The sequence below is a fragment of the Juglans regia genome, chromosome 3 (assembly GCF_001411555.2).
Source record: "Juglans regia cultivar Chandler chromosome 3, Walnut 2.0, whole genome shotgun sequence".
Taxonomy (NCBI): Eukaryota; Viridiplantae; Streptophyta; class Magnoliopsida; order Fagales; family Juglandaceae; genus Juglans; species Juglans regia.
The window spans coordinates 14,342,808-14,356,167 of NC_049903.1; the positions used below are offsets into that span (position 1 = coordinate 14,342,808).

Below are 13,360 nucleotides of genomic sequence, written 5' to 3' on the forward strand. Positions count from 1 at the left end.
GTGGGATGATTATGTATTTTTCTTATAAAGTGCAAGTTTGGTTACATTTTTAAAACTAAGTTGAATTTCTTACAATGAAATAAGTGATTAAGCAATTCTGATTTTACTGAGTTAAAAAATAATTGGTTAAAACAATTATGGAATTTGCAGGTGAGGGATATTCCTTGTGGTACTATGAGATAGAGCTAGAGCTAGAGCTATGAGATAGTGCTTGTTGTTCCGTTTGTAAGCTGTCTAATGTCTGGCATTCTAAGTTTATATAGGCATGGGCTATGATCCACATCTCAGTAATGTATATAGTTTTTCTCAACTATAGGGCACTATATATAGTCCTGTATTGTGGCCGGATTAAACTACCTAAAGGGCACTATATATATATAGTGGTTGAAACTTGAGATTGATACTTTTATCTGTGCATGATCTTCTTTAGATATGAATTTAGATCCCTATTATCTTTCTTCCTCACAAACATCAGGGTTTGTGTAGAAAATTATGATCATATATATATATATGTATGTGCAAACATTAGTGTCTGTTCATTCTCACCTTGACATGAGTGTATGCATATATGCATATATGATCAGTTGTGTTCATTATAGTGCCATTTAGCAATGCATATCATTCGTCGTGAGTCTTTTCATTATTCACCCATTGTCCAGCAATAATAACACAACACATGTTTCAGAGATTGTGTTTATACATCATTTTCTGTTTTTATTTTTTGAAAACAAAAAACAAAAACAGAGAAGCAGTGTTTGATAAATGTAAGCAGTGTTTCCTATATTCTTTAGTTCCATGTACTTGATTTATTTGTGCTCTTGATAGCTGTTTTCAATACTTTTTTCATTGCTGTTCTTTGATAGTTATTTTACAAATTGAAGATTTTTATTTTATTTTATTTTATCTCTTTGACTTGGAATGGATAGATTACAGGGTGATGGGTTGGGAGCTATGCTGCTTCTAGGGACATTTTGATGTTGTAATATCTTGGACAATATTTTGTGAACTTTGGTAATGTTGCTCTTTTTCCTCCATTTTGGATAAACTATGTTGGGTTGGTTGTGAATGACATTGAAAGAGAATGATCACTCCCAATTCATATCATAACCACATCACAAATTTCATCACAATCCAGAACATCACATCACAACCCAACCCAGAACATCATAACCACATCACAACACAGAACATCATAATCACATTTCCACTAGAATATTATAACCACATCATATATCAACATACAGGATCATCAAAACACAACATAGAAATTCAGTAATCGTAGCCTAATTAAATCGCCAAAAAATCATCTTTACATACTTGGAAGGAGCGCATCCTTGGAGCCGTCGTGGTGACAGAATGAGACGGAGGGAGTCCTCGTCTAGATCTGGGGATTAGGGTGCGGTGTTTGTAGGGAACTGGAGGGCTAGGTTTCATTGTCTTCGGCATCCTCTATTTGTAATGGGAAATGACACCCAAATGTGCCAAATTGTAAACAGTAGTTTTAATAGATTAATCAAATTTATTTGAATTCACTTTAGGGTAGGGGCAGGGGAATCTCTGCTACATTTAGGTTCAAGCCACGGTAACGTACAGAAGGCCTTCGATGGACAGAGTTAAGAAGGGACTTACCAAGCAAGCAATGGCAGATTGACGGGTTTCTCAGGGTCCTTGGCTTGCCTTTTCCATGCTCTATACGACAATCGACAGTTGGCTAGAGGGGCCAAATTGAAGGAGTAGAACCGTTTGAAAAAATGGGGGCAACTTCGTGTGACTTTCCTTGTTGAGCCTTGGATCTCTCTCGGGAAGGCCTTCAATGGACTGTGAGGAGCGAGGGAAAAAAATTCAAGGAGATGAGTTTCTGTGAAGATGACAATGATTTAAGGCCAACTACAAGAAGAAAAAATTCTTCACTGAGAGGTTGTTTTTCACAGAGGAGATCGGTGCATCAATGAGTCTTACGATCCTTCATGCTTTTTCACTGGAAAAGTACTCTACAGACACTGTTTCTTCTGAAAAAATACAGAAGCATAGTTATTTGTCGTCTTGTAGAATAAATTGAAACAGTCTTCAAACCCATTGTTTAGCTGTTTGGATAAGAAAGCATTCCTCTGTACAGAGTGAAAAACCATCTCATCTCCGAATCCAAACAAGGGCATAATAATCCTTTCTTTTTTGAAAGGCACTTTATGCAACCTGGAGGGGAAACCGTTGCTCCCGTGGAAAATGAAACGAGACGTTTTGTATTTTTTTTCCCTCTTAGATTTCAACACTCGTCTCCCTCCATTTGATTTCAACCCCCGAACCCCTTCAGCGTCTCCCTCCATTCGTCTTCAACCCCCAAACGCTCTCAAAGCACTCAAGTCTCCCTTCATTCGTCTACAAGTGATCCGCCTGGCTACCATCATTTCAGCATTCCAGCCTCCCTACGAAATCAACGTCGAAATCTCCCCTTCGTCTTTCCCAAGCAATGAAGACCTTCTCCTTTGTCTTCCCCACGAAATCGAAGCCCGAAGCCGAAATCTCTTCATCTTTCCCATGAAATCGAAGCTCGAAGCCAAAATCCCTTATTCTTCCCCAAGTAATGAATCTTTTAGGACCCACAAAAAGACGACGAATCTCTACCTCTCCCTCTTCTTCCCCACATCTTCCAAACCACAAAGCACTCTTCTAAAACCCTAACCCTAAATCTCGAAACCCTAACCCTAATCCAGAAACTAGGGTTTATGATACAGATATTTTATTTGCTTTCTATAAGTTTATGATATAGATATTTGTTTTTGATGCTGAGACTGATTTTGATGTGCCATTTATTATTTGAAGATCTCTTCATTTTCACCACTTAATTGACCACTCTGTTTTGCTTGTTATTGTAAGAGAGAGAGGCATTAAGTCACTGAAGGAAGTATCTCCAACGAGCCTTAAGGTTTCTCTAGACTTCATTGGTTGCATTTAAGATATTTCTTGTGCAATACCCCACACTACTGTGTTCTTATCTAAGAACCCTACCTGTTTATCTTCATAATGTTGTTAGCATTAGGGAAAAGTGTTTAATAATGTGAAATGAACCTTGGATTTGTGATTTGTAACTTATAACTTGGATTTGTAACTTGTAACTTGTGATGTAACTTGAATTTGTAACTTGTACTTTGTATTTGAACTTGTAACTTGGATTTGAACCTTGGATTAGAACCTTGGATTTGTACCTTGGATTTGAATCTTGGATTTGTGATTTGTAACTTATAACTTGGATTTGTAACTTGTAACTTGGATTTGAACATTGGATTTAAACCTTGGATTTGAAAACCTAAATCACCTTGTGATTATGGTTCTTGTTAGAATGTCATCATCATCCTTTGTTAAATGTACTTTCGATCAACCATTATGCTTCTGTGAGGTTAAAGCCACATTAAGATATTCAAATATTACAAGAAATCCAGGATGACCCTTCTTAAGGTGTCCAAAATACAACATATAGTTAACTACTTTATTTGAAACGTAAAAAGGTTTAATGAAATGATAATATTATTTGTATCTAACATTTATTATATATATAAAATGTTCAGAGATTACCATATTGCAAGTATTTCAAGTGGGCATATAGTAAATAAACTGTTAAAGAAAAAAATGAATTGTTAAAGAATGAGAATGAGCTCGAGAAGATACTCAACGAAGTCGAAAAGATGGAGATTGAGCTCCATAAGAGAGCGGATGAGATCGAGAAGAGAGAGATGATTCTATCCAATAGAAATGATGAGGTTTTGAAGGAGTTGGTGCTTCTTGAGCAACAACCTGAAATAAAGCGTTCACGCACACTGCTCTAGGTGTACTGGGCTTTTGTAGTTTTTGTTTCATGTTACTTGGTAGTATCTCGGTGATTTTTGACTAGTAGTTAAATGCTCTACTGTTTGGACAGTATAATTACAAAACTGAACAATATTTATTTACCTTTTTCCTCATCCATCATCTATTTATTTGCCTTTTTTTTCATCTTTCTCTATTTATGCATGATTAATTTATCTATAAAAGTAGGTATTCGTGTTATTAAAGTGATAGCTTTTGTCAATGAAAATGAAGATTAGCCTTTGAAAGTTTATCAGGTTTTTTTTGTATGGTAAAGCAAGTAATGATGGAAATTATTATAAAAGCTTTCAAAAACTCCATAAATGGATACGAGTATGGTATCAATCATCATTTTAATATTTATTTAAGTTTTTTTTTTTGGGATTCACCATGTGCTTGAATAATAATATTAAGGTTTACTAGAAAGGTGAATGAGGCTATAGATATGACATAAAAAACCGAGTATTTATTTTGATTTGAATGATTTACTTGCAAGCTAGAGCCTCATTGAAGGTTTCGGGTCCTTGGGACCGATAGAGTTCACCAAGCAAATCTGTCAAGTATAATTTCCAGATTGCATCTGCGTGTTAGAATTGAATTTGCGAAGGACCATATTTTGCTTCTTTTGGGATTAAAGGAAATAGAATTCTAGAGGTGACCTTAAACCCGGATTTGGTGATGGGATGATAACTTTTCTTTGTCTGTAATACATTCAATACACAAAAAAGTCTCTAAGAAAATTCAATACACAAAAAATATTCATTACACAAAAGTCCCTAAAAAACATTCAATACAAAAAAAATTCCCTAGAATACATTCAATACACACAAAAATATTCAATACACAAAAAAGTCCATAAAAAACATTCAATACAAAAAATCCCCTGGAATACATTCAACAACAAAATATTCAATACACCAAAAAGTCCCTAAAAAATATTTTAAAAAAAATCCCCTGGAATACATTTAATACATAACAAAATATTCAATACACCAAAAAGTCCGTAAAAAACATTCAATAAACAAAAATCCCCTGGAATACATTCAATACACAAATATTCAATATGGCCAAAATGTCCCTAAAAAACATCAATACACAAATTGAATCATATCATTACAGCGGTTGTGATCCATCCAACCCAAAGTGCACCGATTGTAATCCATCCAACCCAAATTGTATCTGTAAAGAATAAAATGCAAATATTAATATCATATTGATATTACTATTAAAATATCAAAAAGTTGGGTTCCACTTACACTTTCTTGACTCTCAATCAAAATGTCAAAAGCTATGCTTTCTGGAACAGCCTGATGATAAATACTCGTTAAAAAACAGTCAAATATTATAATTCAAATATCAATATGTAACTATTAATATACCTGCACTTGTCCAACATTGGACATATTCATCTCTGAAGGGCCAAATAAATTCCTACAAGTGGCAACCACTGGTGTATCTCCTCCATCTCGCTAATAATCAAGTAACAAATAACAACACAAATTTATCATATTTGCATTAATAAAATATAATAAACATGTAATACGGCCAAAATGTGCACCTGTTTGCATTTCCCCTTTACTGGTGCTTTCTTCGTCTTTGCTTTAACTTTCTGCATGTCTTTTTCTATCCTGAATGCTCACCTCAGAGATGGGGGTCAGTCTTTCCCTCTCACAACAAGTGGATTGAGTACTTGTTTTGAACTACCAACTGTAGTTGTGTCCTTTGTCGTACAACCAACATTAAAACCTATTAGAGTCCTCGATGGGGGTCCTTGGTTGTCACGATATAAGTCAATCATTGCATATAACTTATTAGTTGCATCCTCAGTATGCTCTTTCGAACCTGCTGCATGAGTAATCATCTGATAACAGACATTCAATAGACTTGAATATCTGTTAGCATCTGCCCGGTGATCCTCTGTGTCATAGCTACTGTGGATTAACGTGTATCTCCTTTTGATGTCCTTCCTCCATCGATCTAAAATGTACATATCTGGCAAAGATTTTATCCCGTTACATTTGAATATAGCCAAAATGTGGCTACACAATATTCCACTCATCTGAAATAACCCACATGAACACTTTGCAGTTGTATCTTCCTCACTAAAATCTACATAATGTGTAACTAGTTTAGTGAACTCTTCCACACAAATTTCATCATCTACCAGATAGGTCTTTACTGCACCATCCCTCTTAAGTAAAGCTGGATCCATATCGATAATGCCGGTAAGTTGCTGCTGAACTTCTCTAAATTTAGCATTCGTGTACAAATCTTGAAATCTCTTTTCAAGTGGAGATTTAGATATGCAAGGAATTGTATCGTTAAATGAGTGAAAGTCCGCGCTATTTTCATTCTCAATTTTTTTTTTCAACACGTTGTCAAACTGGTCGATAAACTCTTTCAAGTTTGCCTTGGCATGAACATAACCATATAAAAAGGCATCCATGCTCTTGCTCTGCTGCATTGTACTTATTCCAGCCCAAAAAAATGATTTTAAGAATGCTGGTACCCAATGCTCACGCTCAACGTATAAGCTTTGCAACCACGCATTCTCATGCAAGTTATATGTGGTGATTAACTGATCCCAACATTTTTCAAACTCTTCAACACTTTGGGTGTCATACACACATTTCATCAATGCATTTTTCAGCCCATTTTTGTAGGAACCATGAGAGTTAAGTTTTTCGAAAACTTTGTTCAGTATATGCCACAAGCAAAATCTATGTCGGCTTTCTGGAAAGACAATAGAAATTGCATTTTTCATCGCTCTGTTGTAATCAGTGATAATAGCTTTCGGAGCTATACCATCCATACACTGCAACCAGGTCTGGAATAACCACACAAAGGTCTCTGTATCCTCATTGGAAATCAATCCTGCTCCCAACAGAATTGATTGCCCATGGTGGTTTACACCTACAAATAGTGCAAAGGGCATCTCATATCTATTTGTCAGATAAGTGGTGTCGAATGTGACCACATCACCGAAATATTGATAGGCTGCCCTACTACGAGGGTCTGCCCAAAAGACATTCTTTAACCTCCCGTCATCATTAAAATCCATCAATACAAAAAATCCAAAATTTTTGTACTGCATCTTACAAAAATACTCTCGAAGTGCTCCAGCACCACCTTTCCCAAGTCGTAGATGTCTTGCATTGTCGATATAATTAAGACAATCATTTTTCAAAAACGGAAGGTTCTCAGTTCCACCCACGTCAACGACAAGAGATCCGAAGCTCCTATTCATTCGGATGCCAGCCAAATCGTTTGTATCTAGGACTCTTTTTACGGAGTCACTCACTTCTCTATTACATCGAAAGAAGCGAGATTTCTTTAGACTGAGGTCGTGGTTATGGATATTATAAACTGTAGTCAATCGAAACTTTCCCTCAACTTTTAAGGCATTAATTTTTGCCTTACAATCCGTCTTTCTTGTAGGACGTGGTTTGACAACATTCAAAGTCCTATTCCGAGCCTTCCCACCACGAGCGCAACCAAGAGTGACATATCTAACAGTCTCATCTTCTCCCCTCTCACTCCTTCTTGTCATCACCCCAAACCCGCATTTCTTAGCATATTGCTTATAATAACTCATTAAATTTTCAAGAGAATTAAACTCCATCCCCGACTTTGGCTCCTCAATCATATCACCACCATCCATTTGCACAAACTGAGATGTCCCGGCACTGCCATTCTTGGTTTCCCGTGAATTTGGTCTATCCTCATTACTTTCTTCAACATTAGAGGATGTACATGGCGCTTCAGCTTCCTTATAATTGGGTGTATTATCCTCTGTACCAACTATTCCGCTCGTAGTGGAGCTTGTATTGATCGGATGACTCGAAGGTTCCATGCCATGTTTAAATGGGTAATCAGCATTCTGCTAAAAGCACAAAAATAAAAACATGTGCAATTAAACTCCCTAAAAAAGCCAACTTTTAATAAATAAATAAAAACACGTAATCACCACATGTATGTTGATTGGATATTGGTTGCCATTTGGATATGGCAAAAAAGCCGGTGACCACACAGGCACTGGTCTAGAGTAACCATGCATGTAATTTGCAATGTTTGGACAAGTTGATAGCATGCCTAACATATTATTGGATAAGTTATTGATGTAGTTTGAAAATCAATACCAACCAACTCAACACATTCCAACAATTTTTTAAATAATATAACATACCGCAGTTGGGAGATTTGAGCTAGATGATATTCGTGTTGATGGGTGTTCTTTCCCGTTTCCCATGCTGAGAGGGAGACACATGCATTGTCAATATAAATATCTTAAATAATATTAAATATTTAATAAATATTGTATAACTCACACATTAAATATATGACATTAAAATCCAAGTAAGAAATATAACCAATCTCGATCAATCTACATTTGCACCATAAAAAAAGTATGAGTGATACTATATGTGATCAAAATTTGGTTACAAAATAGTGCATTTCAGTACCAATTAGTGCATTTATATATTTATTATTTGTTCTGTGAGGTAGAGAGAGACAGAGAAAATATAACATGGAACTTTAAAAAGCTGGTCAAAAATTAACCAAAGGAAAAAAGAATGACAATTCTTCCTAAAGAGAGATTTGTTTTTTTTTAGTCAAAACTTAATCATGTTAGCATAGTTTAATCATAAAGCCATTGATTCGATACAAAGAAGAGAACATGACAGTACTTTTAACGCAGAAAGAATAAAAGGAGATTCAATAATCAATGTTATCATGCTTCTGATTCAAATGGTACCATCTACCATTCTCAAATAGCTCCATTCCAACTTACTTCAGCTATCTCCTTGACCCCAATTGCGCTTTCAAACCTCCATGAGCTTTGTTTTATTCTTGTATTCTATTGAAATTTGCCCAGGATAATAAAATAAATAAATAAATACATGCTTAATCTGCACAGCCAGCGGCAACCACCACAACTTCTAGACATCATATGAATGTTCTTAAATCAATATAGCATAGACTCGCAGAGAAGGTAAAGACATAAAGATAGTTCTTCCAGCTCAACATGCTCATTAAATTCATCACATTTAACTTCTAATTTCAGGTTAACGGAAAAGAGATGAATAATCAATTTATGGAAGGGCAACTTACCCTAAAACAAGATCAAAATTCGCAACCCCAGAAGCCAAATTCCTAAAACAAGATCTTTCACGTGAACCAACAAACCTAGCCTGAGCTGGAAGGAAAACAAAATTCTCAAAAGCCAGAAGCCAAAGCCCCACGAAATGGGGCGTTCGACACGAACAACTTCAGAGTCTAGACCCAACTCTTAAATTAGACAAAAGCCAGTTCCGAGAGACAAACCCAAACCAAAACCTTGGCTGAGTCGGAATTCAACACTGTAATCTCAAAGTCTACAAAACAAAGAACCCCCAGAAGCAAACATTTTACATCAACTACTCGAAAACTAAAACCTACAAGACAAAAGCTAAGCTTAAACTTAAACAAGCCAACTTACCATAACCCCTCAAAAGACTTTCCAGTGAGTTGCTCCAAAGAAAAACTTTGGATGCAGCCGAGGAGATCTGGAATATATGACGACGGCGACCGCAACAAGCAGTTCGGTCCTACCCACGACGACGACCACAGATGGAATGTTGGGATCAGACGAAGACGCCACTATCTGGTTTCATTTCGAAAACACGACGACCACTCTGTTTCAACTGATTTCCCTCCATTTTTCTTATGTTTCAGTGGATTTCTTTTTCATTTTTTTTAATAGCCACATCAGCTGATTCCCCAGGGGTTCCCCACCCTCGGTTGCCTATAACAGAATTGTTCTTTTTCACCATCTCTCGAGCTACGCAAGAGGTTTGAATCTGAATCTGAGCTAGGACTCTTGCTCAAAGTGGGTCTGTGTAGGGGTGGGCTCGACTCCGATGGAGTCGGAAAGCCCACCTTCGACTCCAACCAGAGCTAGGAGTTCCGATCATAATGTAATTGGGCCAAGGCTCACTTCTAGAGGAATCAAAATTAATAAAATTCAAACAAATTAAACAATAATCGAAAAAATCCCAAATTTTAAAAGCCCTAAAAATTGAATTTGATGGAAATATAACAATGCATCAACAAATCAAAGTAGGAATCCAACTTAAGGCGTCGCGAAGGCTGAGGAGAAGTAGGCTACAATGGGGTTGAGCTTGTGACAGCATAACAGCAACAGGAAGATGGCAAACGGACGCAAAGATTGATAAAGCGAGAAAGAGATTGAGAAAGGAAAGAGTGCAAGGGAGCAGAGAAGAGGGGGGGGTCAGTTTTGGACCCTCTAGTAGAAAACGACTTCATTCCAAATGGAACAATGTAGTTTCACGTTAAGGTTGAAATTTAATCAGATGTAAAACGACACCGTTTTACATCTGATCTTTTTTTTTTTTTAAGTCGGAGTTCGGAGTCAGAGTTTAGAATCCATACCGGAGTTTGGAGTTCGTATGGGCTCCAACTCTGACTCCAAATTTCGACAGCTTTGACTCCGTCGGAGTCGGAACCGGTGGAGGATTTACCCTCCCCTAGGTTTGTGGGTGAAAGTAGCTAACTTAGGGCCAAAAATGCCCCTCCCACACAGCCTCACTACGCCCTCGAAGTCACCCTTTTGTCTTATATTTGGAGATGGAAAATTGAGGATTCTCACCAATTACTTATTTAATAATTTTGTGAATTTTGTTTAAATGTTTAAGGGGTTTAAAAAAATGTTTGAAAAAAAAAAACAAAAAAACAGAAGAAAATTTTGGTTTTTCGGTGAGAATTCTCGATGGTCATCACCCCATTTGGAGATTTACTTTAGAATCTTGAGACAAATACAAACCATTTATCTCTTCCAATGCAAACATTTTTAAGGGATTATTAGTTAAATTTTAGATTGCATAGGCATTTGGCTAAGCCAATGTCATTGCTCTTATTTGTTGTGAGTTTTGGTTTTTTTTTATTAATATAATAAATCCAACTCAGCAGGTGTGCGGTGTGCTGAATATAAAGTGGCTTCCTTGTAGTACCATTGGGAGGGGAAAACAGAGAGAGAAGGGGAAAAGTGAAGGGGGGAAAGGAATTAGAGTTTGGGGTTTCTTGGATCCAAAACCACGTTGTTTTGAGAGGGGTGTGCTGGATTTTTCCTAAGGCTTTAGGCCTTGCTGTGGGTTGGGCTTGGATTTCACATCCTCCCCCCTTATAAAAATTTCGTTTTCAAAATTTGCTTTTCATAACTATAATTAATCCCCAAGGACTTAAAAGTCAACAATTTCTAGCTCTACTTCCATAGGTTCTTCCATTATGACTATAACTGATTCCTCCAATGGCACATCTTGTCTAAAATCAAATCCTAAGGCAGGGCATACAATCCAAAATCTCCAATTCCATAACGACATATCCTACAATACCTATGGATCCAAATGATTATTACCTCATAATTTAGATTACGTTGTCCAATGTTGACGCTTAAGCTTCAACTTCATAGACTCTATTGTACTCAACACTTTGGTGACTTATCAGTCTCTTCTTAAGTTAACCATTAATGACCGTCTCTTCTTAAGTTAACCATTAATGACCATAAATTTGCACTGCAACATGATCAACCCACAATAAACTGTGTAGACTCAAATTTTAAATTTTTAAGTGATCTCAAGTCGCAACTAATTCCTCATGATCATCGTGAAAGTTCACTCCAACCCATCAAATCATAAGTACCACGGTGGTGTGATGCCTGGCTTTAAGAAGTTTGGTTTCTCGAAAATCTTTTACAAAAAGTGAAGGAAACCCCTGATTTCTAACTATTTTAATGTGTAACAACTCATTCCCTTAGGTTAGGAGTGTTACGTATTTTGCCAGTAAAGGAACTCAACAAAATAAAAATAACTAATTTATCGAAAATATTCCCATGGAGATAATTGAGAGAGAGAGAGAGAGAGAGAGAGAGATTTTTACTGTGAAGTTGAAGGCTGGTGCAACCACTGACTTAGGGTGGCACAAACAGTGAGGCGTTGCAATGCAAGGGGAGGCGGCGTGGTTCATAGCCAACCAGGCAACCGTGCGTGCTCTGGTGCAGCGGTGTCTCGGGTTGAGCCTTCCGTCATTAGTCCTGTCGGTTGCCTGGTCTTCAGAGTCTCACATGGGTGGCATCCAGAGACGACAACAATCTGTTTTGCAGTGTAAAAATACGGGCTGTTTGAAATGCAACGGTGACTTGGGGCATTGCAATGAAGGCAGCAGAGAAGCAACGGAGAGGAAGGCGGTTGTTGACTTCGTGCGATGCAAACCTTGGAGAACAGAAAAAGAGGGAGGGCGTGGACTTGCCGTATGTGGGACTTCAACGTGGCTGGGTTTCGGGGAGGTTTTGGGCGGTGCTAGGGTGGTTGCTTTTGGCAGTGGGTGGATGACCATGTGGCGCCTCCGATGGTGGCATCAGGTTGTAACGTGGAGGCCGTGAATAAGTAAATAGGTTGTGATGCTAAAGAACTGTGGAGGCTGCGACTGGAACCCTAGACCCACGAGAATGGGGCTTACCGGTTTTGGGTCTGACCGTAAATCGGATCATGGGTTTTTACCTTGCTTCCACGCAAACATAAACGTACATCATGATTCGTTTGTACTCTTTTGAATATTTCAGCATGAAAAATGTTATTTTATCTATTTAATTTATCTCCTCGTTTTATATTTTATGTATTTTTTTAATTTTGTTTATTTATTTGTTAAAAAAATGACTATTAATATATTGATATTTTTTATATTTTTTAAAAATATTTTAAAATGATAAAAATATATGAATAAAAAAATTTAAAAAAAATAAAAAAAATAAAAAAACCAATTTAGCCTAACGATTACTTGAAACAAGCTACTCTCTTACATCATTTGGTCTAGCACCGCTCTTTCAAAATATTTGGAAATAGTATCAAATGGTTTGTAATAATATTGAAATAGTTTATAAATAGTGATAAAATTGTTTGAATTATGATATTTTATTAGATTTTAAAAAATAGAGAAAAAGTTAAATAAAAATATTATAAAATTAAAAAAACTTATTTGAATATAATTTTTGTTTTGAAACTTAAAATAGTTGTATTGCTTTTATATTTTATTTGAAAATTTGAGAAAATTATATTGATTAGGTAATGATTAATGAAAAAATTAAAAAATTGAGATTAAAAAATATTTTATATTTAACTATGTTTAAAAAAAATATATCTAAAAATATCTAAAAATATATAAAAGCACCTTGTTACACAAATAATGCCCTTTTCTAAAGATCCTTGGGACTCTAATAAATGGGTTGGCTCATTTACCTTTGGGTGTTAAGAGTATCTCAAGTATATATCAAATATTTTCATAATACTTTATTATTATTTATTATTTTATTATTATTTTTCATATATTTTTTATTACAATTTACTACTTTTTAATATTCTATTATTATTTTTTCAATACTATTCATAACTATCACTATCCAAACAAGGTATAACTGTCACTATCCAAACTACCTTGTTTGGATTCATAAGTGATATAATACTCACTG

The 13,360-nt window shown here is 36.0% G+C and overlaps 1 protein-coding gene across 5 annotated transcripts; it reads right to left on the reverse strand.

Annotated features, from left to right (window-relative positions):
* Positions 1-4,840: 4,840 nt before the first annotated feature.
* Positions 4,841-12,380, reverse strand: LOC108993934 (protein FAR1-RELATED SEQUENCE 5-like). Of its 5 annotated transcripts, XM_035688135.1 has the most exons (7): positions 11,776-11,854; positions 8,953-9,037; positions 8,027-8,090; positions 5,399-7,723; positions 5,220-5,309; positions 5,097-5,147; positions 4,841-5,019 (listed from the first exon to the last, which is right to left on the reverse strand). In XM_035688135.1, exons 3-4 carry the CDS (start codon positions 8,087-8,089, stop codon positions 5,495-5,497), a joined length of 2,292 nt encoding a protein of 763 aa, XP_035544028.1. In that variant the 5' UTR covers position 8,090; positions 8,953-9,037; positions 11,776-11,854; the 3' UTR covers positions 4,841-5,019; positions 5,097-5,147; positions 5,220-5,309; positions 5,399-5,494. The 5 variants fall into 5 exon arrangements, with proteins under 5 accessions (XP_035544028.1, XP_018824538.2, XP_018824540.2 ...); XM_018968993.2 differs by lacking the exon at positions 8,953-9,037 and having other exon boundaries at positions 11,776-12,380; XM_018968995.2 differs by lacking the exon at positions 8,953-9,037 and having other exon boundaries at positions 5,399-7,720; positions 11,776-12,379.
* Between the last annotated feature and the right edge of the window lie 980 nt (positions 12,381-13,360).

Coding starts and splice junctions, on each gene's coding strand:
- LOC108993934 (XM_018968991.2), bottom strand. CDS start 11,862: ATGAACCACGCCGCCTCCCCTTGCATTGCAACGCCTCACTGTTTGTGC. Junction 7,724..11,775: donor CACCAGCCTTCAACTTCACA/GTAAAAATCTCT, acceptor TTGTGCTTTTAG/CAGAATGCTGATTACCCATT.